General features: G+C 45.6%; 1 protein-coding gene and 1 long non-coding RNA gene across 4 annotated transcripts in view; one reads left to right on the plus strand and one right to left on the minus strand.

Moving 5' to 3' along the window:
* LOC121540552 (receptor-type tyrosine-protein phosphatase zeta-like) overlaps nt 1-25,395 on the minus strand; it is a 121,761-nt gene that overhangs the window by 50,774 nt on the left and 45,592 nt on the right. For all 3 annotated transcript variants that reach the window (XM_041849518.2, XM_041849516.2, XM_041849515.2), the window contains exons 3-4: nt 4,921-5,100; nt 2,573-2,724 (exon numbers count right to left, since the gene is read on the minus strand). In XM_041849518.2, coding sequence (XP_041705452.2) covers nt 2,573-2,724; nt 4,921-5,100 — 332 coding nt within the window. The remainder of the gene's footprint in view (nt 1-2,572; nt 2,725-4,920; nt 5,101-25,395) is intronic.
* LOC121540554 overlaps nt 1-25,395 on the plus strand; it is a 76,099-nt gene that overhangs the window by 11,033 nt on the left and 39,671 nt on the right. The gene's annotated exons all lie outside the window — the stretch shown is intronic.

Below are 25,395 nucleotides of genomic sequence, written 5' to 3' on the forward strand. Positions count from 1 at the left end.
CTTTACAGTAAACAAATTGACAACAGACTTGTTGTTGCACGCTTATAGGGAAGGACATTCAACAAGCACAGCACTTACACAAATGACTGATGATTGGCTGAGAGAAATTGATGATAAAATTGATGATTTGTTAGACTTCAGTGCGGCTTTTGACATTATCGATCATAGTCTGCTGCTAGAAAAACGTGTTATAACTTTGCACCCCCTGCTATATTGTGGATAAAGAGTTACCTGTCTAACAGAACACAGAAGGTGTTCTTTAATGGAAGCCTCTCCAACATAATCCAGGTAGAATCAGGAATTCCCCAGGGCAGTTGCCTAGGCCCCTTAGTTTATTCTATCTTTACTAACGACATGCAACTGGCTTTGAGTGTCTATATATGCTGATGACTCAACACTATACACGTCAGTTACTACAGCGACTGAAATGACTGCAACACTAAAAGCATTGTATTTGGGACAAATCATTCACTAAACCCTAAACCTCAACTAAATCTTGTAATGAATAATGTGGAAATTGAGCAAGTTGAGGTGACTAAACTGATTGGAGTAACCCTGGATCGTAAACTGTCATGGTCAAAACATATTGATACAACAATAGCTAAGATGGGTAGAAGTCTGTCCATAATAAAGCGCTGTTCTGCCTTCTTAACAGCACTATCAACAAGGCCGGTCCTAGTTTTGTCACACCTGGACTACTGTTCAGTCGTGTGGTCAGGTGCCACAAAGAGGGACTTAGGAAAATTGTAATTGGCTCAGAACAGGGCAGCACGGCTAACAGAGAGCTAACAATATTATGCATATCAATCTCTCCTGGCTCAAAGTGGCGGAGAGATTGACTTCATCACTACTTGTATTTGTGCGAGGTATTGACATGCTGAATGCACCGAGCTGTCTGTTTGAACTACTGGCACACAGCTCGGACACCCATGCATACCCCACAAGACATGCCTCAAGAGGTCTCTTCACAGTCCCCAAGTCCAGAACAAACTATGGGAGGCGCACAGTACTACATAGATCCATTACTACATGGAACTCTATTCTACATCAAGTAACTGATGCAAGCAGTATAATCAGATTTTAAAAACAGATAGAAATATGCCTTATGGAACAGCGGGGACTGTGAAGAGACACAAACACAGACACAGGCAAAAACTACACGGGAGGATCTTGTCAATGATCTCAAGTCAGCTGGGACCATAGTCACCAAGAAAACTATTGGTAACACACTACACCGTGAAGGACTGAAATCCTGCAGCGCCCGCAAAGTCCCGCTGCTCAAGAAAGCACATATACAGGCCCATCTGAAGTTTGCCAGTGAACATCTGAATGATTCAGAGGAGAACTGGGTGAAAGTGTTGTGGTCATATGAGACCAAAATCGAGCTCTTTGGCATCAACTCAACTCGCCGTGTTTGGAGGAGGAGGAATGCTGCCTATGACCCCAAGAACACCATCCCCACCGTCAAACATGGAGGTGGAAACATTATGCTTTGGGGGTGTTTTTCTGCTAAGGGGACAGGACAACTTCACCGCATCAAAGGGACGATGGACGGGGCCATGTACCGTCAAATCTTGGGTGAGAACCTCCTTCCCTCAGCCAGGGCATTGAAAATGGGTCGTGGATGGGTATTCCAGCATGACAATGACCCAAAACACACGGCCAAGGCAACAAAGGAGTAGCTCAAGAAGAGGCACATTAAGGTCCTGGAGTGGCCTAGCCAGTCTCCAGACCTTAATCACATAGAAAATCTGTGGAGGGAGCTGAAGGTTCGAGTTGCCAAACATCAGCCTCGAAACCTTAATGACTTGGAGAAGATCTGCAAAGAGGAGTGGGACAAAATCCCTCCTGAGATGTGTGCAAACCTGGTGGTCAACTACAAGAAACATCTGACCTCTGTGATTGCCAACAAGGGTTTTGCCACCAAGTACTAAGTCATGTTTTGCAGAGGGGTCAAATACTTATTTCCCTCATTAAAATGCAAATCAATTTATAACATTTTTGACATGCGTTTTTCTTGATTTTTTTGTTGTTATTCTGTCTCTCACTGTTCAAATAAACCTACCATTAAAAGTATAGACTGATCATGTCTTTGTCAGTGGGCAAACGTACAAAATCAGCAGGGGATCAAATACTTTTTTCCCTCACTGTATTACAATATATTTTGATACATTGCTAAATAAATGAAAAGTTCTACAAATTTGATTACTTTTTAATTTGTTATTTAATGAACCCTTCTTTTAAGGGTTCAATAAATTTAACTGTCAGCTTTATCCTAGTTTGGTTGAAAACAATCAGAATTGAGAAAGCCCATTAAAACCACTTACAATTAATGTATTGCCTCCCTACTGTCATGTACTACACATACCGGTATTTACATATTTTGTTATTCATAATCATAAAACACAGTCAAATTCCACATTACAGTCAGAAATGAGAAAAAATGTTGTGATATGATATTTTGGCCATATCGCCCTGCCCTGCTTGAGAGGTTACACTCTGTCATATGGAGGTTGTAACGACGTTATACTCTGTCATAGGGAGGTTATAATGGGTGAGTGTCAGGTCTTACCTCCAGGGGATACTTGACCCCGCTGAGGCTGTGCTCGGAGCCCTCTGAGGAAGCATTGCAGCGCCCCCAGTGGAAGGTGATTCTCCCCACCTTAAACCTGCCCCTCAGCCCCCCTCCACTCACATAGAAGTCCCCCTCTGGGTTCACTGCCACTGGAGAGAACACACACAGAGCATTATTTGACCATATTAACCATTATACACATACACAGTATATTGATGTGGCCATGAAGCCTGCCAACGGAAAACACAAAAACGTTCGCTCACACATGTAAATGCACATACGCACGCACACACGCACTTTCACAAACACACATATTTACGTTCACAGCATGTAGGCTATTATATTTCATGCCAATTTAATACCAAGAAAGGGAAAAACACCTTCAATCATCTCCACACCAGAACCAAGAAATGTACTCTTAGTTTATAAAGTGCCATATGTATACACTATAACAACAATGCCCAATATTTCAGTAGCTAATTATATACAGTTGAAGTCGGAAGTTTACATACACTTAGGTTGGAGTCATTAAAACTCGTTTTTCAACCACTCCACAAATTTCTTGTTAACAAACTATACTTTTGGCAAGTCGGTTAGGACATCTACTTTGTGCATGACACAAGTAATTTTTCCAACAATTGTTTACAGACAGATTATTTCACTTATAATTCACTGTATCACAATTCCAGTGGGTCAGAAGTTTACATACACTAAGTTGACTGTGCCTTTAAACAGCTTGGAAAATTCCAGAAAATGATGTCATGGCTTTAGAAGCTTCTGATAGGCTAATTGACATAATTTAAGTCAATTGGAGGTGTACCTGTGGATGTATTTCAAGGCCTGCCTTCAAACTCAGTGCCTCTTTGCTTGACATCATGGGAAAATCAAAAGAACTCAGCCAAGACCTCAGAAAAAAAAATGGTAGACCTCCACAAGTCTGGTTTATCCTTGGGAGCAATTTCCAAACGCCTGAAGGTACCACGTTCATCTGTACAAACAATAGTACGCAAGTATAAACACCATGGGACCACGCAGCCGTCATACCACTCAGGAAGGAGACGCGTTCTGTCTCCTAGAGATGAACGTACTTTGGTGCGAAAAGTGCAAATCAATCCCAGAACAACAGCAAAGGACCTTGTGAAGATGTTGGAGGAAACAGGTACAAAGTATCTATATCCACAGTAAAACGAGTCCTATATCGACATAGCCTAAAAGGCCGTTCAGCAAGGAAGAAGCCACTGCTCAAAAACCGCCATAAAAAAGACAGACTACGGTTTGCAACTGCACATGGGGACAAAGATCTTACTTTTTGGAGAAATGTCCTCTGGTCTGATGCAACAAAAATAGAACTGTTTGGCCATAATGACCATCGTTATGTTTGGTGGAAAAAGGGGGTGGCTTGCAAACTGAAGAACACCATCCCAACCGTGAAGCACGGGGGTGGCAGCATCATGCTGTGGGGGAGGGACTGGTGCACTTCACAAAATAGATATCATCATGAGGAAGGAAATTTATGTAGATATATTGAAGCAACATCTCAAGACATCAGTCAGGAAGTTAAAGCTTGGTCGCAAATGGGTCTTCCAAATGGACAATGACCCCAAGCATACTTCCAAAGTTGTGGCAAAATGGCTTAAGGACAACAAAGTTAAGGTATTGGAGTGGCCATCACAAAGCCCTGACCTCAATCCTATAGAAAATGTGTGGGCAGAACTGAAAAAGCGTGTGCGAGTAAGGAGGCCTACAAACCTGACTCAGTTACACCAGCTCTGTCAGGAGGAATGGGCCAAAATTCACCCAACTTATTGTGGGAAGCTTGTGTAAGGCTACCCGAAACGTTTGACCCAAGTTAAACAATTTAAAGGCAATGCTACCAAATACTAATTGAGTGTATGTAAACTTCTGACCCACTGGGAATGTGATGAAAGAAAGAAAAGCTGAAATAAATCATTCTCTCTACTATTATTCAGACATTTCACATTCTTAAAATAAAGTGGTGATCCTAACTGACCTAAAACAGGGAATGTATACTAGGATTAAATGTCAGGAATTGTGAAAAACTGAGTTTAAATGTATTTGGCTAAGGTGTATGTAAACTTCCGACTTCAACTGTATTATCATTACCACATCATCAAATTTGCATTCCTCCACTTCACTCTTGTACTACGATACCTTAGTATTAAGACCCAGACCAACAGGCTCAGATACAGGCAGTGTGGCTACTGAATAGCTAGCTGACTGAATGGCTGATTATTTTACTGTATTACTTTAGCTTTACAGTTTCATTACTGGTTGTTGTAATGCTGGTTTTATTGTGAGACTTCTGGTGACCTGAGAGCTCATACCGGTCTTGCCGTCGTTCTTGATGGTGGTCCTATCAGACGTCACCTCCTCCCAGCCCTCGAACTTCAGCTTTTGGAACTGAACTTTGACCTGCGTCAGCTCCTCCTCGATGTTGATGGGTGACTGTCTGGTATTGCTGCATGATGGATACTTGTTGGCCCAGTTGTTTTGGTTTAGAGTCCCTGCCAAGAGAGAGTTGAAATGTGTTTAATGCATAGTAGAGTTATAAATAGCCAACATATTGGTGGTGCCTCAGCTATATGAACTTGCCCAAAACGAGTACATATGTCGTTATCCATTACAAAACACGACCCAGTTGTTTTCCCTTTTTCTGAAGTGTACTCTGGTTTCTTCCTCTCTAATTAGGCACTAACTGGTTGCAGGTGTGCTCCTGTGGGGAGCTAATGAGCTAATCACATTCAGGTGCGTCTCCTTTGATGGGATTTCACTGGAGTGATACAGAGGGTAGTGCATACTGCCCATAGACTGTTCTCTCTGCTACCGCAGTCTGGAACCAACAGTACCCTGAACAGCTTCTACACCCAAGCCATAAGACTGCTCAATTGTTAGTTAAATAGTTAACCAATAGCTACCCGGACTATCTGCATTTACCCTTTGTGCACAAACCTTTTGACTAATCACATACGCTGCTGCTACTGTTTATTATCTTGTTGCTTAGTCACTTTATTCCTAGTTATATGTACATATCTACCTCAATTACCTCGTATCCCTGCACATCGACTCGGTACTGGTACCCCATGTATACAGCCAAGCTACCGTTGCTTTTATTATAATGTGTTAATACTTTTCTATTATTTCTCTATTTTCTTTCTCTCTGCATTGTTGGGAAGGGCCCGTACGTAAGTATTTCACTGTTACTCTACACCTGTTGTTTACAAAACAAGTGACAAATAAAATTTGATTTGAAGTTTTATTTAGAACTGTGGAGTTTCTCAAGCCATTCCTGGGGGACCCACAGGGTGTGCACATTTTTGTTTTATCCCAGCACCGATACCTGATTCAAGTTATCATGGATTGGATGATTTGTTGTGTAGTTGAATTGAGTCCAATCCAATTCTTTCAGATCTACATGAAGAGCTTAGGGGAAAGGGCTAGGGTTGATTTGGGGTTGTGCATAGAGCTGACGTGCCTATTCCACACGATAGAACAATGTCATGCAATGCCAATGTTTCAGAAGGTTCATAACTTTTGTGAAACATCACAGTACAGTTGAAAAATATATGGCAAACAGAAATCCAATAATGATGGTGTTAAGAGATAGACGGGAGGGGTTGAATGGGGCTGAAGGTTTGGACTAATAACAACAAGATAACTAATGTAAAACATACTGTGTCCATAATACGTATATAGGTTATAGGTTAAGAACTTTTGTGAGAGAGCACAGTTTGAAAGATATGGCATACAGTGGGGAAAAAAAGTATTTAGTCAGTCACCAATTGTGCAGGTTCTCCCACTTAAAAAGATGAGAGAGGCCTGTAATTTTCATCATAGGTACACGTCAACTATGACAGACAAATTGAGAAAAAAATATCCAGAAAATCAAATTGTAGGATTTGTAATGAATTTATTTGCATATTATGCTGGAAAATAAGTATTTGGTCACTTACAAACAAGCAAGATTTCTGGCTCTCACAGACCTGTAACTTCTTCTTTAAGAGGCTCCTCTGTCCTCCACTCGTTACCTGTATTAATGGCACCTGTTTGAACTTGTTATCAGTATAAAAGACACCTGTCCACAACCTCAAACAGTCACACTCCAAACTCCACTATGGCCAAGACCAAAGAGCTGTCAAAGGACACCAGAAACAAAATTGTAGACCTGCACCAGGCTGGGAAGACTGAATATGCAATAGGTAAGCAGCTTGGTTTGAAGAAATCAACTGTGGGAGCAATTATTAGGAAATGGAAGACATACAAGACCACAGATAATCTCCCTCGATCTGGGGCTCCACGCAAGATCTCACCCCGTGGGGTCAAAATGATCACAAGAACGGTGAGCAAAAAATCCCAGAACCACACGGGGGGACCTAGTGAATGACCTGCAGAGAGCTGGGACCAAAGTAACAAAGCCTACCATCAGTATCACACTACGCCGCCAGGGACTCAAATCTTGCAGTGCAAGACGTGTCCCCTTGCTTAAGCCAGTACATGTCCAGGCCCGTATGAAGTTTGCTAGAGTGCATTTGGATGATCCAGAAGAGGATTGGGAGAATGTCAGATGAAACCAAAATATAACCTTTTGGTAAAAACTCAACTCGTTGTGTTTGGAGGACAAAGAATGCTGAGTTGCCTCCAAAGAACACAATACCTACTGTGAAGCATGGGGGTGGAAACATCATGCTTTGGGGCTGTTTTTCTGCAAAGGGACCAGGACGACTGATCCGTGTAAAGGAAAGAATGAATGGGGCCATGTATCGTGAGATTTTGAGTGAAAACCTCCTTCCATCAGCAAGGGCATTGAAGATGAAACGTGGCTGGGTCTTTCAGCATGACAATGATCCCAAACACACCGCCCGGGCAACGAAGGAGTGGCTTCGTAAGAAGCATTTCAAGGTCCTGGAGTGGCCTAGCCAGTCTCCAGATCTCAACCCCATAGAAAATCTTTGGAGGGAGTTGAACGTCTGTGTTGCCCAGCGACAGCCCCAAAACATCACTGCTCTAGAGGAGATCTGCATGGGCCAAAATACCAACAACAGTGTGTGAAAACCTTGTGAAGACTTACAGAAAACGTTTGACCTGTGTCATTGCCAACAAAGGGTATATAACAAAGTATTGAGAAACTTTTGTTATTGACCAAATACTTATTTTCCACCATAATTTGCAAATAAATTCATAAAAAATCCTACAATGTGATTTTCTGGATTTTTGTTTCTCATTTTGTCTGTCATAGTTGACGTGTACCTATGATCAAAATTACAGGCCTCTCTCATCTTTTTAAGTGGGAGAACTTGCACAATTGGTGGCTGACTAAATACTTTTTTTCCCCACTGTATAGAAGCAAACCGGATGGACATCATGAAAATGATCAGAGAGGTTGAGGGTAGAGGAATTTCAAGAGTAAAAACAAACAAAATAGAACTATTGTAAAATTAACTGTCCATAAAATGTATGGAGTATGTATAAGCTGGAAGTAGAGGCCTAAGTGTTGTTGTTCACTAGTTTACTCCAATTAGGGGATGGGTGGTAGGGTCAGAAAGTAATAAAGGAAAATATATTTAAAAAAAGGATATGTACACTACCGGTCAAAAGTTTTAGAACCCCTACTCATTCAAGGGATTTCTTTATTTTTACTATTTTCTACATTGTAGAATAATAGTAAAGACATCCAAACTATGAAATAACACATATGGAATCATGTAGTAACTAAAAAAGTGTTAAACAAATCAAAATATATTTTATATTTGAGATTCTTCAAATAGCCACCCTTTGCCTTGATGACAGCTTTGTACACTCTTGGCATTCTCTCAACCAGCTTCACCTGGAATGCTTTTCCAACAGTCTTGAAGGAGTTCCCACATATGCTGAGCACTTGTTGGCTGCTTTTCCTTCACTCTGCCGTCCGACTCATCCCAAACGATCTCAATTTGGTTGAGGTCAGGGGATTGTGGAGGCCAGGTCATCTGATGCAGAACTCCATCACTCTCCTTCTTGGTCAAATAGCCCTTACACAGCCTGGAGGTGTGTTGGGTCATTGTCCTGTTGAAAAACAAATGATGGTCCCACTAAGACCTCAGAAAAAAAATTGTAGACCTCCACAAGTCTGGTTCATCCTTGGGAGCAATTTCCAAACGCCTGAAGGTACAACGTTCATCTGTACAAACAATAGTATACAAGTATAAACACCATGGGACCACGCAGCCGTCATACCGCTCAGGAAGGAGACACGTTCTGTCTCCTAGAGATGAACGTACTTTGTTGAGAAAAGTGCAAATCAATCCCAGAACAACAGCAAGGGACCTTGTGAAGATGCTGGAGGAAACAGGTACAAAAGTATCTATATGCGAGCCCTATATCGACATAGCCTTAAAGGCCGCTCAGCAAGGAAGAAGCCACTGCTCCAAAACCACCATAAAAAAGTCAGATTATGGTTTGCAACTGCACATAGGGACAAAGATCGTACTTTTTGGAGAAATGTCCTCTGGTCTGATGAAACAAAAATAGAACCGTTTGGCCATAATGACCATCGTTATGTTTGGAGGAAAAAGGGGGCAGCTTGCAAGCCGAAGAACACCATCCCAACCGTGAAGCACGGGGATGGCAGCATCATGCTGTGGGGGTGCTTTGCTGCAGGAGGGACTGGTGCACTTCACAAAATAGATGGCATCATGAGGAAGGAAAATTATGTGGATATATTGAAGCAACATCTCAAGACTTCAGTCAGGAAGTTAAAGCTTGGTCGCAAATGGGTCTTCCAAATGGACAATGACCCCAAGCATACTTCCAAAGTTGTGGCAAAATTGCTTAAGGACAACAATGTCAAGGTATTGGAGTGGCCATCACAAAGCCCTGACCTCAATCCTATACAACATTTGTGGGCAGAACTGAAAAAGCATGTTGAGTGTATGTAAACTTCTGACTCACTGGGAATGTGATGAAATAAATAAAAGCTTATTTTTACATTTCACATTCTTAAAATAAAGTGGTGATCCTAACTGACCTAAGACAGGGAATTTATACTATAATTAAATGTCAGGAATTGTGAAAAACTTAGTTTAAATGTATTTGGCTAAGGTGTATGTAAACTTCCGACTTCAACTGTATATATATATATATATATATATATATATATATATATACACAGCTCTGGAAAAAATTAAGAGACAACTGCAAATGTTTCTTAAATCAGCTACTCTACATATATGACAGCCATTCCATTCCAGTGTCTGTTGAATTCCAACACAGGCACACCTCATTCTACTGAATTAGGTACAGATTAGGTGATCACCTGAACCAAATCTTATTTAACGAGGAAAAGTATAAAAACCACTGCTGTGGTCATCACTATCCTCTTGCAATAGGACCAGCTGGATGGCAAAAACAGTGCTAATAGTACCTCAAAAGTAATATTAATTTTTAAAAAAACTATTGACCATGCCAAAAGAGTTGAAAAGGAAAGTTTTGAGTGAGGAAAAGAAGGGTTCAATTCTGGCTTTACTGGCAGAGGGATACAGTGAGCGTCAGGTTGCTTCCATCCTTAAAATGTCAAAGACGAAGGTTCATAAGAACAAGGTCAAGCAGTAGACATTGGGGACAACAAAGCTACAGACCGGCAGAGGGCGAAAACGACTCTCTACTGACCGGGATGACCGCAAACTCATTCGAATGTCACTCAACAACCATAGGATGACATCAAGTGACCTAAAAAAATTATGGCAAACGGCAGCTGGGGTGAAGTGCATGGCGAGGACGGTTCAAAACAGGCTCCTAGGGGCTGGGCTGAAGTCGTGCAAAGCTAGAAAAAAGCCTTTCATCAATGAGAAGCAAAGAAGAGCCAGGCTGAGGTTTGCAAAAGACCATAAGGATTGGACCGTAGAGGACTGGAGTAATGTCATCTTCTCTGATGAGTCCAATTTTCAGCTTTGCCCAACACCTGGTCATCTAATGGTTAGACGGAGACCTGGAGAGGCCTACAAGCCACAGTGTCTCGCACCCACTGTGAAGTTGGTGGAGGATCGGTGATGATCTGGGGGTGCTTCAGCAAGGCTGGAATCGGGCAGATTTGTCTTTGTGAAGGACGCATGAATCAAGCCACGTACAAGGTTGTCCTGGAAGAAAACGTGCTTCCTTTTGCTCTGACATTGTTCCCCAACTCTGAGGATTGGTTTTTCCAGCAGGACATTGCGCCATGTCACACAGCCAAGTCAATCAAGGTGTGGATGGAGGACCACCAGATCAAGACCCTGTCATGGCCAGCCCAATCGCCAGACCTGAACCCCATTGAAAACTTCTGGAATGTGATCAAGAGGAAGATGGATGGTCACAAGCCATCAAACAAAGCCGAGCTGCTTGAATTTTTGCGCCAGGAGTGGCATAAAGTCACCCAAAATCATTGTGAAAGACTGGTGGAGAGCATGCCAAGACGCATGAAAGCTGTGATTGAAAATCAGGGTTATTCCACCAAATATTGATTTCTGAACTCTTCCTAAGTTAAAACATTAGTATTGTGTTGTTTAAAAATGAACATTAACTTATTTTCTTTGCATTATTCGATGGTCTGACAACACTGCATATCTTTTGTTATTTTGACCAGTTGTCATTTTCTGCAAATAAATGCTCTAAATGAAAATAATTTTTTTTGGAATTTGGGAGAAATGTTGTCAGTAGTTTATAGAATAAAACAAAAATGTTATTTTTACCCAAACACATACCTATAAATAGTAAAACCAGAGAAACTGATAATTTTGCAGTGGTCTCTTAAGTTTTTCCAGAGCTGTATATATATTTGCAAAAAAAGATATATGGGGGATTGCAAGTGATGCAGACAATTACATTGATGGAAGTTACATTTACATTTACGTCATTTAGCAGACGCTCTTATCCAGAGCGACTTACAAATTGGTGCATTCACCTTATAGCCTGTGGGATAACCGCTTTACAATATGTTTTTTTTTTTGTTTTGGGGGTAGAAGGATTACTTTATCCTATCCCAGGTATTCCTTAAAGAGGTGGGGTTTCAAGTGTCTCTAGAAGGTGGTGAGTGACTCCGCTGTCCTGGCGTCGTGAGGGAGCTTGTTCCACCATTGGGGTGCCAGAGCAGCTAAAAGTTTTGACTGAGCTGAGCGGGAACTGTGCTTCCGCAGAGGTAGGGGGGCCAGCAGGCCAGAGGTGGATGAACGCAATGCCCTCGTTTGGGTGTAGGGACTGATGAGAGCCTGAAGGTACGGAGGTGCCGTTCCCCTCACAGCTCCGTAGGCAAGCACCATGGTCTTGTAGCAGATGTGAGTTTCAACTGGAAGCCAGTGGAGTGTGCGGAGGAGGGGGGTGACGTGAGAGAACTTGGGAAGGTTGAACACCAGACGGGCTGCGGCATTCTGGATGAGTTGTAGGGGTTTAATGGCACAGGCAGGGAGCCCAGCCAACAGCGAGTTGCAGTAATCCAGACGGGAGATGACAAGTGCCTGGATTAGGACCTGTGCCGCTTCCTGTGTAAGGCAGGGTCGTACTCTCCGAATGTTGTAGAGCATGAACCTACAGGATCGGGTCACCGCCTTGATGTTAGCGGAGAACGACAGGGTGTTGTCCAGGGTCACACCAAGGCTCTTTGCACTCTGGGAGGAGGACACAACAGAGTTGTCAACCGTGATGGCGAGATCATGGAACGAGCAACAATCTATCATGGAACGGGCAACAAGCTATCTGCAATATTAAAGCTGATCTACCCCCTAAAAATGAATTAAAAAATAAATGCCAATGTTGTTTCATGTTAGGACTGATATGTTGGTAAATACTTTAATTAGCTTTCGTTCAACATCTGCTCTTGGTCATTCTTTGCTTTGAACGTTCCAACTGGAATCAACTAAGGGGCTGGCAGTATCGTTTTCAGTGTATTGGTTGCATGGCAGGCCTAAAGTGCCTTTCTGAGTTGCTTCATTGCTTCTCCTGCAACTCATCCTGTCAAACCTGGTTGCCAGTCTGTTTCTCCTTTAGCCAACACCTAGCCTATGTCTGGCATGGCATGGACAACAACACAATACATCAGTGTTGTTTATTTCACTTGCCTTGAAGTTTCCACCAGATATATTTGGGATGCATTGCTTAGGCTACATCCTGTGAGTATGAAAACACACATACTGCACACACACCTTATGAAGGGATCAGACACACACAGTGCACAGACGGGGACACACACACACCTTTTTTATTATTTCTATATTTTTCTTTCTGCGTTGTTGGGAAGGGCCCACAAGTAAACATTTCACTGTTAGTCTACACGTGTTGTAGACGAAGCATGTGACAAATACAATTTTATTTGATTTACTAGCAGCATTTTATTTCCTTTTCTAACTAAATGTAAGTCCTGGGGGTCTACATACTGCAGACAACCATCTGAGCCAGAGGACAATGAGGCTGAATGAGGTCATACTGGGTTCTGGGTCAGACCATTAGCATGTCAATGGCTGCACACACACAGCAGCAGCAGAGGGGATATGATGCAACAGTCTATTCTCCATCATCTGTCTGTTGTATGCAATTATAAATTACTGCTGGTGTGTGTGTGTGTGTGTGTGTGTGTGTGTGTGTGTGTGTGTGTGTGTGTGTGTGTGTGTGTGTGTGTGTGTGTGAGAGAGAGCCTTTTTGATAAAGTATCAAATGAGGCCACACCAATACAAGTAGCTATTGCACAGTTTAACAGCTTGTGTTACAATATTCCACACACAGAGATGCGTACAAAGCTCTCCCTTAAAGAGGTGGGGTTTCAATTGTCTCTGGAAGGTGGTGAGTGACTCCGCTGTCCTGGCGTCGTGAGGGAGCTTGTTCCACCATTGGGGTGCCAGAGCAGCTAAAAGTTTTGACTGAGCTGAGCGGGAACTGTGCTTCAGCAGAGGTAGGGGGGCCAGCAGGCCAGAGGTGGATGAACGCAATGCCCTCGTTTGGGTGTAGGGACTGATGAGAGCCTGAAGGTACGGAGGTGCCGTTCCCCTCACAGCTCTGTAGGCAAGCACCATGGTCTTGTAGCAGATGTGAGTTTCAACTGGAAGCCAGTGGAGTGTGCGGAGGAGCGGGGTGACGTGAGAGAACTTGGGAAGGTTGAACACCAGACGGGCTGCGGCATTCTGGATGAGTTGTAGGGGTTTAATGGCACAGGCAGGGAGCCCAGTCAACAGCGAGTTGCAGTAATCCAGACGGGAGATGACAAGTGCCTGGATTAGGACCTGTGCCGCTTCCTGTGTAAGGCAGGGTCGTACTCTCCGAATGTTGTAGAGCATGAACCTACAGGATCGGGTCACCGCCTTGATGTTAGCGGAGAACGACAGGGTGTTGTCCAGCGTCACACCAAGGCTCTTTGCACTCTGGGAGGAGGACACAACAGAGTTGTCAAACGTGATGGCGAGATCATGGAACGAGCAACAATCTATCATGGAACGGGCAACAATCTATCTGCAATATTAAAGCTGATCTACCCCCTAAAAATAAATAAAAAAATAAATGCCAATGTTGTTTCATGTTAGGACTGATATGTTGGTAAATACTTTAATTAGCTTTCGTTCAACATCTGCTCTTGGTCATTCTTTGCTTTGAACGTTCCAACTGGAATCAACTAAGGGGCTGGCAGTATCGTTTTCAGTGTATTGGTTGCATGGCAGGCCTAAAGTGCCTTTCTGAGTTGCTTCATTGCTTCTCCTGCAACTCATCCTGTCAAACCTGGTTGCCAGTCTGTTTCTCCTTTAGCCAACACCTAGCCTATGTCTGGCATGGCATGGACAACAACACAATACATCAGTGTTGTTTATTTCACTTGCCTTGAAGTTTCCACCAGATATATTTGGGATGCATTGCTTAGGCTACATCCTGTGAGTATGAAAACACACATACTGCACACACACCTTCTGAAGGGATCAGACACACGCAGTGCACAGACGGACACACACACACACACACACCTTCTGAAGGGATCAGACACACACAGTGCACAGACGGACACACACACACACACACACACCTTATGAAGGGATCAGACACACACAGTGCACAGACGGACACACACACACACACACACCTTCTGAAGGGATCAGACACACGCAGTGCACAGACGGACACACACACACACACACACCTTATGAAGGGATCAGACACACACAGTGCACAGACGGGGACACACACACACCTTTTTTATTATTTCTATATTTTTCTTTCTGCGTTGTTGGGAAGGGCCCACAAGTAAACATTTCACTGTTAGTCTACACGTGTTGTAGACGAAGCATGTGACAAATACAATTTTATTTGATTTACTAGCAGCATTTTATTTCCTTTTCTAACTAAATGTAAGTCCTGGGGGTCCACATACTGCAGACAACCATCTGAGCCAGAGGACAATGAGGCTGAATGAGGTCATACTGGGTTCTGGGTCAGACCATTAGCATGTCAATGGCTGCACACACACAGCAGCAGCAGAGGGGATATGATGCAACAGTCTATTCTCCATCATCTGTCTGTTGTATGCAATTATAAATTGCTGCTGGTCTGTGTGTGTGTGTGTGTGAGAGAGAGCCTTTTTGATAAAGTATCAAATGAGGCCACACCAATACAAGTAGCTATTGCACAGTTTAAGAGCTTGTGTTACAATATTCCACACACAGAGATGCGTACAAAGCTCTCCCTCGCTCTCCATTTGGCAAATCTGGCCATAATTCTATCCTCCTGATTCCTGCTTACAAGCAAAAACTAAAGCAGGAAGCACCAGTGACTCGGTCAATAAAAAAGTGGTCAGATGAAGCAGATGCTAAGCTACAGGACTGTTTTGCTAGCACAGACTGGAATATGTTCCGGGATTCTTCCAATAGCATTGACGAGTACACCACATCAGTCACTGGCTTCATCAATAAGTGCATCGATGACGTCATCCCCACAGTGACTGTACGTACATACCCCAACCAGAAGCCATGGATTACAGGCAACATCCGCACTGAGCTAAAAGGTAGAGCTGCCGCTCTCAAGGAGCGGGACTCTAACCCGGAAGCTTATAAGAAATCCCGCTACGACCTCCGACAAGCTATCAAACAAGCAAAGCGTCAATACAGGACTAAGGTCGAATCCTACTACCCTGGCTCTGATGCAAACTATCACAGATTACAAAGGGAAACGCAGCCACAAGCTGTCCAGTGACGCGAACCTACCAGACGCGCTAAATGCCTTCTATGCTCGCTTCGAGGCAAGCATCACTGAGCCATGCATGAGAGCACCAGCTGTTCCAGACGACTGTGTGATCACGCTCTCCGTAGCCGATGTGAGTAAGACCAAACAGGTTTACATTCAGGCGGATTACCAGGAAGCGTACTCAGAGCATGCGCTGACCAGCTGGCAAGTGTCTTCACTGACATTTTCAACCTCTCCCTGACACAGTCTGTAATACCTACATGTTTCAAGCAGACCACCACAGTCCCTGTACCCAAGAACGCCAAGTTTACCTGTCTAAATGACTATCGCCGCGTAGCACTCACATCTGTAGCCATGAAAAGCTTTGAAAGGCTGGTCATGGCTCACATCAACACCATCATCCCAGACACCCTGGACCCACTCCAATTTGCATACCGCCCCAACAGATCCACAGATGACGCAATCTCGATTGCACTCCACACTGCCCTCTCCCACCTGGACAAGAGGAACACCTATGTGAGAATGCTGTTCATTGACTACAGCTCAGCGTTCAACGCCATAGTGCCCTCCAAGCTCATCACTAAGCTAAGGACCATGGGACTAAATACCTCCCTCTGCAACTGGATCCTGGACTTCCTGACGGGCCACCTCCAGGTGGTGAGGGTAGGCAACAACACATCCTCAACACCAGGGCCCCTCAGGGGTGTGTACTTAGTCTCCTTCTGTACTCCCTGTTCATCCACGACTGTGTGGCCATGCACGACTCCAACACCATCATTAAGTTTGCTGATGACACGACGGTGGTAGGCCTGATCACCGATGACGCCTATATGGAGGAGGTCAGAGACCTGGCAGTGTGGTGCCAGGACAACAACATCTCCCTCAACACCAGCAAGACAAAGGAGCTGATAATGGACAACAGGAAACGGAGGGCTGAGCACGTCCCCATGCATTTGAAATGGATGGTTTGAAGACTCCCCTTGGAGCAGAGAATGGACTTTACAGGAGAGTACGTAATTTTTTCTTCATTTCAATTCATTTATCACTTTTGTCTATTTTAAATCACCTTGGTTTATTTTCTCATCATAATTTGTATTTTTCACATTTGAGGAACAAAACCCTTATATTTATTACACCCTACTGAGTTGTCTCTCGTTGCCTGTTTGGTCATCCCTGACATATGGTGGCAGCGGTGGGATAATCAGTAGAGTAGCGGTAGCTTAGCTTAGGTAAAATGTTTTATATAATTTTGTTTTGAAAAACAAGAGAACCAAACATTGGACCAAAACGGGACAAAGACAAACCAGGACCGGGACCACCTCTTCATGTGGAAGGTGAGACTGAAGGCGGGGCTGAAGGAAGAGAGCCCATCCCAGACGATCCAGGGGTGACCTCATTGGAGGAGTTGGCCCTCCTGTTTAGGAGCGGCCTTGAGATGCAGCAGGCGCAAGACATCAGGCTGGAGCGGGAGACCGAACGAAAGGAGCAAAAGTGGAAGGCGATGCAGCACCCTTTCAGAGTTCTGCAGCATGAGACCGAAATTAGGATGACCCCTGTCCCTGTCTTCCGAGGCCAATGGCATGGACACTGGCCTAGGAGCTGCAAGCTCTCTCCCCAGTGACCCTCTAGGTCCTGTAACCTTGACCCTCATCAGAATAACCCTTACCTTTCCCCATCTCCAAGAGCCAAGGTTAGAGCAGTTAAATGACAATGACGACATTTAACATTATCTGGGATCTGTGTTAACGTTAGTTATTCCAGAGTCAGTGTAGCATTCATTGGGCCATTGGACCAGCGCTGGGTTCTCTGTTGATGCTATTTATGCAATAGGCCTATAGATCAAAGTTGATCAAGGACAGTCGGACAGGGGAGTCGGGGAGGGGCAGGGGCATGTTTAGGCTGGCACTGGCAGTCGGGATGTCCCCCTGGCCCCATAATGCCCCCATTGTTGTGCCAGTCTCTCATGTGTCACCCAGATTCAGTCTGTTGTGATGCTGACCGAGATGGGAGGGGAGGTATGGGAGAGCTGTGTGGTAAAGAGATCGAAGGGAAGAGGGAGAGAGAGTTGAGAGAGGGGCAAGGCTAGACAGTGACGGGGGGAGAGAGAGAGAGAGAGAGAGAGAGAGAGCGATGATTGTGTGCCACTGCCTGAGGGTCATAGTAAATATTCATAGTAAATGTCCATGCCAAATGATGCATCTCTTTTGTAGAATATGCTGTATTACTCACTCTTTGGCAACTTTGTATATAATATTATCATGCCAATAATACAAACTGTATCTACTGTAAGTCAATGTTGAATTGAAGAGAAATACACATTTTTGCTACACATCATACAGTCTATGCTGTAATGGCTACTCATAACCCATGTCATGTCTCATCCAAAACAGATCAGACAAGCACCGCTAGGCTAAACAGCAGCTCCAGACCAGGAGCTCAATGTGCCCTACTTTCCGAATATGGGTCCCAGAAACTAGCACAGGGAATTCTCTCACCACCAGGGAATTCTGTCACCACCAGCGAATTCTCTCACCACCAGAGAATTCTCTCACCACCAGGGAATTCTCTCACCACCAGGGAATTCTCCATGGCTGAAAAAAACAAAAGCAGAGTCCCTCCAGAAGAGTCCCTGGTGTTGAAAAAGGTGTGTGTGTCAGTGGAGGCTGCTGAGGGGAGGACGGCTCATAATAATGGCTGGAATGGAGTCAATGGAGTGGTATCAACCACATGAAACACAGGGTTTCCATGTGGTTGATATCATTCCAGCCATTATTATGAGCCGTCCTCCTCTCAGCAGCCTCCACTGGTGTGTGTGTGGGGTGTGTGTGTGTGTGTGGGGGGGGGTCTGTGTGTTTTATAAGGTGTCACATGCGGCCACACCAATACACAGTATCTATTGCACAGTTTAACAGCTTGTGTCACAGTATTGTTGAAAATAAATTGATTGCCATATTCTGACCTGAACTTTAACTTTAGTGTCATCTCCCCATCTGATAACCCAAGCATAGGCCAATATGCCTACTTCTTCATTCACCTACCAGTGGTCATGGAGACAATACCAAACCACTCTGTCAAACATCTTAGGATTCATGAAGATCAAATTAATTTCTAAGGGAAAACGTATTCAAATGCAAATCGCCAAATGAGACCAAGGAGGGAAATTGGAATGGGTTCAGATTATTTTCAAATAGGGCATTAATTCCCAGGTCTCTTTAGCGTCCCTGTTTAAAAAGCTATTTATGAAACCAAACTAGTCATTATGACTTGCATAGAGAGCAACAGTAATGGCGTCTTTTTGTAGGCACTAACGGAGGCCAAAGACGGTTGGCCAAAGACTATGGGGAAATTAATGTGTTTTTTTGGGGGGGTGGTTTGAATAAATGCTGAAAATAGGTCTGTGATAAACACAGGCTTTTGTTCTATGAGATAATCGTCATCAGCTAATGTGTCAGGGTGCTGATGTGGATGCGGTGGTGGAGTCAAGCGCAGGACACAGAGGAATAGTCAAGACGACTTTACTAAACACCTCTTAAGGTATACACAAAAATAAACGGCCTCCAAACACACAAGAGGCGAAACAAATACGCAAGTGCGTAAATAACACGAAAAGCCAAGGTCACAGAACCTATAAACACATGACAGGCGGACAATAACACACAAAATACAAACATAACATAGGGGAACTTATAGGTGACATAATCAATACAGAATACGAAACCGGTGCACTAACTAGACATGACAAAACAAACATCGAAAACATCAAACGGTAGCAGCTAGTACTCCGGGGACGACGAACGCCGAAGCCTGCCCGAGCAAGGAGGAGGAGCAGCCTCGGCGGCATCCGTGACTGTACCCCCCCCCCTTGCCTCGGGGACGGCCAGGAGGACGCGGAGCAGGGCGCGTGGGATGACTCCGGTGGAACTCCGTCAGGAGGGAGGGATCTAAAATGTCCCTTCTAGGCACCCAGCACCGTTCCTCCGGACCGTACCCCTACCACTCCACGAGATACTGCAGACCCCCCATCCGACGTCTCGAATCCACTATGGACCGGACTGAGTACGGTCCCGAATCTCGAGCGGAACGTACGTCCGCCCCACTGGACACTCAGGAGGAGTAGGGTCGGTGCGTAACGCCCGCTCAATTTCCGCATCGACCTCCCACACCACCGGTGCCACCAGACAAGACTCAGGCAGTATGTGAGTGGGCTCAATGGACCTCTCCTCTGTGTCATATCGCCGAGACAGGGCGTCTGCCTTACCGTTCTGGGACCCTGGGATGTAAGTGAGCTTAAACACAAACTGGGCCAGAAACATGGTCCACCTAGCCTGACGAGGGTTCAGTCTCCTAGCTGCCCGGATGTACTCCAGGTTACGATGGTCAGTCAGAATGAGAAAAGGGTGTTGAGCCCCCTCAAGCCAATGCCTCCACACCTTTAGGGCTTGAACCACGGCTAGCAGCTCCCTGTCCCCCACGTCATAATTACGTTCCGCCGGGCTGAGCTTCTTAGAGTAAAAAGCGCAGGGCCGGAGTTTAGGGGTCGTGCCTGAACGTTGAGACAGTACAGCCCCAATACCGGCGTCTGACGCGTCCACCTCCACCTGGAACGCTAAAGCGGGATCCGGATGCGCCAGCACCAGAGCAGAGGTGAACAGGTCCTTCAGTTTACCAAACGCCCTGTCCGCCTCAGCTGACCACTGCAAACGCACCGGGGCCCCCCTTCAGCAGGGAGGTGATGGGAGCTGCTACCTGTCCAAAACCCCGGATAAACCTCCGGTAGTAATTGGCAAAACCCAAAAACCGCTGCACTTCCTTAACCGTGGTTGGAGTCTGCCAATTACACACGGCTGAAACGCGGTCAATCTCCATCTCCACCCCTGACGCGGACAATCGTTGGCCCAGGAAGGAGATGGACTCCTAGAAAAACAGACATTTCTCTGCCTTGACATACAAGTCATGCTCAAACAGCCTACCCAATACTCGACGCACCAGGGCTACATGCTCGGCTCGTGTAGACGAGTAAATTAGTATGTCGTCAATATACACTACTACACCCTGCCCATGCAAATCTCTGAAGATCTCGTCCACAAAGGATTGGAAGACTGAAGGAGCATTCATTAACCCGTATGGCATGACGAGATACTCATAGTGACCCGAGGTGGTACTAAATGCTGTCTTCCATTCATCTCCCTCCCTAATGCGCACCAAGTTGTAAGCGCTCCTGAGATCCAGTTTTGTGAAGAAACGCGCTCCGTGTAATGATTCCGTCATAGTCGCAATCAGAGGGAGTGGATAACTGTATTTCACAGTGATCTGATTGAGACTACGGTAATCAATACACGGGCGCAACCCTCCATCCTTCTTCTTCACAAAAAAGAAACTCGAGGATGCAGGGGAAGTGGAGGGCCGTATGTATCCCTGTCTCAGAGACTCGGCAATGTATGTCTCCATAGCCACCTTCTCCTCTTGAGACAGAGGATACACATGACTCCGCGGAAGTGCAGCGCCTGCCTGGAGGTCTATCGCACAATCCCCCTGTCTATGAGGTGGCAATCGCGTCACCCTAGTCTTGCTGAACACGAGTGCCAAATCCTCATACTCAGGAGGAATGTGCAGTGCGGGCAACTGGCTCGGACTTTCCACCGTGGTCGCCCCTGCGGAAACACCTAGACATCGCCCAACACACTGGTCAGACCACTCCTTGAGAGCCCTCTGTTGCCACGAAATGGTGGGGTCATGGGCGATTAACCAAGGAAGCCCCAGCACCACGGGATACGCAGGAGAGTCGATCAGATATAACTGAATGATCTCCTCATGACCCCCCTGTGCCTTCATCTTTAGTGGTGCTGTGACCTCCCTAATCAAACCAGATCCCAACGGACAGCTATCTAGGGCATGAATAGGGAAAGGCACATCTACTGGTAGGAGGGGAATCCCTAACTTAACACAAAAATGACGATATAAAATTCCCAGCTGCGCCTGAATCGACTAGCGCCTTATGCTGGGAATGAGCTGCAACCTGGGGAAATACAACAGGTATACACAGATGAACAACAGAGAGCTCTGGGCGAGTTGGGTGCCTACTCACCTGGAATGACTCCCCAGTGAGTGACCTGTTGCCTCGATCCCCTGGAGGCCCTCCCCAGCACCAAACCGCAGTGTGTCCTCTACGGCCACAGTTGGTGCAGGGGACGACCTCCCTCCGGATCTCTCTCCTCCTCTCTCTAGCGCCAGCACCCCCGAGCTCCATAGGGCTCGGCTCGGAGGTGCTGGGGGATGGAATGGACGACCCCAACTCCGGACGTCCGCGGGTAGCCAGCAGGGTATCCAGACGGATTGACATGTCCACCAACTGGTCGAAGGTTAGATTGGTGTCCCTGCAGGCCAACTCTCGTCGAACGTCCTCTCGCAGGCTGCACCGATAGTGGTCGATGAGGGCCCTCTCATTCCACCCCGCATCCGCCGCTAGAGTCCGGAAGTCCAGGGCGAACTCTTGTGTGCTCCTCTTCCCCTGTCGGAGGTGGAACAGACGCTCCCCCGCCGCTTTACCCTCTGGGGGATGATCGAAAACAGCCCTGAAGCGGCGGGAGAACTCCGCGTAGCTGATGGTGGCAGCTTCTATTCCCCTCCATTCGGCATTGGCCCACTCCAACGCCTTGCCGGAGAGACAGGAGATGAGGGCGGAAACGCTCTCGTATCCCGAGGGCGCCGGGTGTATGGTTGCCAGGTAAAGTTACACCTGAAGGAGGAACCCCTGACACCCGGCTGCGGTGCCATCATATGCCCTCGGGAGCGAGAGCCGAATCCCACTGGACTCCGGAGCTGGTATGATGGGGCTGGCCGATGGTGGTGGTAAGGTAGGAGGAGGTGTGGGCAGGCCTTCTCTTTCCCATCGGCGCAGAGTGTCCATGACGCCTTGCATGGCGGAGCCGAGTCGCTGGATCATGGCGTCCTGGCTGCTGACCCGATCCGCCAGTGACTCGGTCACCGCCACTGCTCCTGCTGACTCCATAGGTGGTGTGTTATTCTGTCAGGGTGCTGATGTGGATGCGGTGGTGGAGTCAAGCGCAGGACACAGAGGAATAGTCAAGACGACTTTACTAAACACCTCTTAAGGTATACACAAAAATAAACGGCCTCCAAACACACAAGAGGCGAAACAAATATGCAAGTGCGTAAATAACACGAAAAGCCAAGGTCACAGAACCTATACACACATGACAGGCGGACAATAACACACAAAATACAAACATAACATAGGGGAACTTATAGGTGACATAATCAATACAGAATACGAAACAGGTGCACTAACTAGACATGACAAAACAAATATCGAAAACATCAAACGGTAGCAGTAGTACTCCGGGGACGACGAACGCCGAAGCCTGCCCGAGCAAGGAGGAGGAGCAGCCTCGGCGGCATCCGTGACATAATGTCACTTTTTTGTGAATTTTTAGGCATTTATGTAATCAAAATAAGCACATAAGGCGCATAAAGGCTTCTTAATTCATAAAGGTAATGTTTACTGACTGATATCTCATAGAACAAAACATATAAGATCTCCTTTTTTCTGGAGGCAAGCCGAAGTTAGGAGCCGAAGTCTACGCCCCTTCGTCAGTGATTGGTCAATAGTAGGGATTCTTCAATAAGTCTTTATTGTCATTCAATGAGAGACGACTCGTTTTCATGCACATTTTAAAATTGAGAAATACTGCAACAAACATCAAAATGAATGACAGATTTCTTCCATTAATTCTGACTATTTTGAGGAAGTGAATAATGGCTACGGCGTTTAAAAATGTACAAACAGTACTATTGCCTATTTTTTCTCGTTTTTCAAGTGAAGGCCTTTTAAGGGAGTATGCGAGCACCATCATTCGGCTCGGCTAGTTGAGCTCAGCTCTAAGCGCCAGCCGAACTGAAGCATGCTGACGCCTTAAGCCTGTGTTAACCTCAGACCTTTTTTTGGAGTTTATCCCAAAAGCCCTTTCTCTCCCCAAAATGGGGAAAGGTTTCATTTCCGGTGTTCTGGACTACAAGCTAGCGAGCTCTATTGTAGACCCTTTGGAAAAATAATGATTCAGAAGAGTCTATTCTGCAAATGCCCTATTCTTTAGATGTGTGCCGCACAAGTGGTCGCTCGCACACACACACACACACACACACACACACACACACACACACACACACACACACACACACACACACACACACACACACACCGACTCTCCATCACACACACAAACCCTTGTGTTTCCTTTTAAAAAACAGCTGACGTAGAGATCAGGAGTGGCCATTCATAATAAAATCCCGGTCTATTCCAGGGTGAACAAGGCATGAGCTCTGCTTTGTTTCTTGTGCAGGCTGCACATACTTCATCAGTCTCTCATTCACAATTTGACAAGCACTTGATAACATTCTCACCAGGCCTCGAATTTCCCGGCGGCATCCGACTTGTGTGGCCGTAATATCCCCCAAAAAAGCAATGCCTTTTGCGGCTAATGTGGTCGTTGTGCCCTTGGGCTGAATATAATAATTATAATTCCCTTCTCCCGGCTGCCAATCGCCGTGCTCCGAAGCGCCTCTCACTCACATGGCTCTCTCAGATACACTAAATGGTCAAAGGTATGTGGACACCACTTCAAATTAGTGGATTCGGCTATTTCAGCCACACCCATTGCTGACAGATGTATAAAATTGAGCACACCGCCATGCAATCTCCATAGACAAACATTGGCAGTAGAATGGTCTGTACTGAGAACTCAGTGACTTTCAACATGGCACCGTCATAGGATGGCACCTTTCCAACAAGTCAGTTCGTAAAGTTTCTGCCCTGCTAGAGCTCCCCGGGTCAACTGTAAGTGCGGTTATTGTGGAAACGTCTAGGAGCAACAACGGCTCAGCCGCGAAGTGGTCGGCCACACAAGCTCACAGAACGGTGCTGAAGCACGTAGCGCGTAAAAATCGTCTGTCCTCGGTTGCAACAGTCACCACCGAGTTCCAATCTGCCTCTGGTAGCAACGTCAGCACAATAACTGTTCGTCAGGACCTTCATGAAATGGGTTTCCGGCCGAGCAGCCGCACACATGCCTAAGATCAACATGCGCAATGCAAAGCGTCGGCTGGAGTTGTGTAAAGCTCGCCGCCATTGGACTCTGGAGCAGTGTAAATGTGTTGTCTGGAGTGATGAATCACGCTTCACCATCTGGGTTTGGTGGATGCCAGAAGAATGTTACCTGCCCCAATGCATAGTGCCAACAGTTGTCCACATACTTTTGGCCATGTAGTGTATCTCAATTCTTATTTGCCAATGCCCGTCATGTGATCGGGTCCTTCTCACAGGCATTTAAGTTCCAAAGTAGGCTACAAGTGAAGACAGACGCAACTGCGCCCTCTTATCGAATTCCGAGAAGCATGTTGAAGATTTTAGAAGAATTGTCCACATTTACTTTATCAGCCAACAAGATGAGTAGGCCTAACGAACAGAAAAAGGACTAGCCTATGTCAATCAACTATCCCCCATAGTACAAAAGTTGACCTATTCTATTGGTTAACTTGTCCTTCTGTGTGAGAAATAAATATTCCAAATGTACTCTGGGACAGTTGTGGGATGCGATAGATCCCAAATTAATACAACCACTTGC

The sequence above is a fragment of the Coregonus clupeaformis genome, chromosome 26, assembly GCF_020615455.1.
Source record: "Coregonus clupeaformis isolate EN_2021a chromosome 26, ASM2061545v1, whole genome shotgun sequence".
In the NCBI taxonomy this organism is placed as follows: Eukaryota; Metazoa; Chordata; class Actinopteri; order Salmoniformes; family Salmonidae; genus Coregonus; species Coregonus clupeaformis.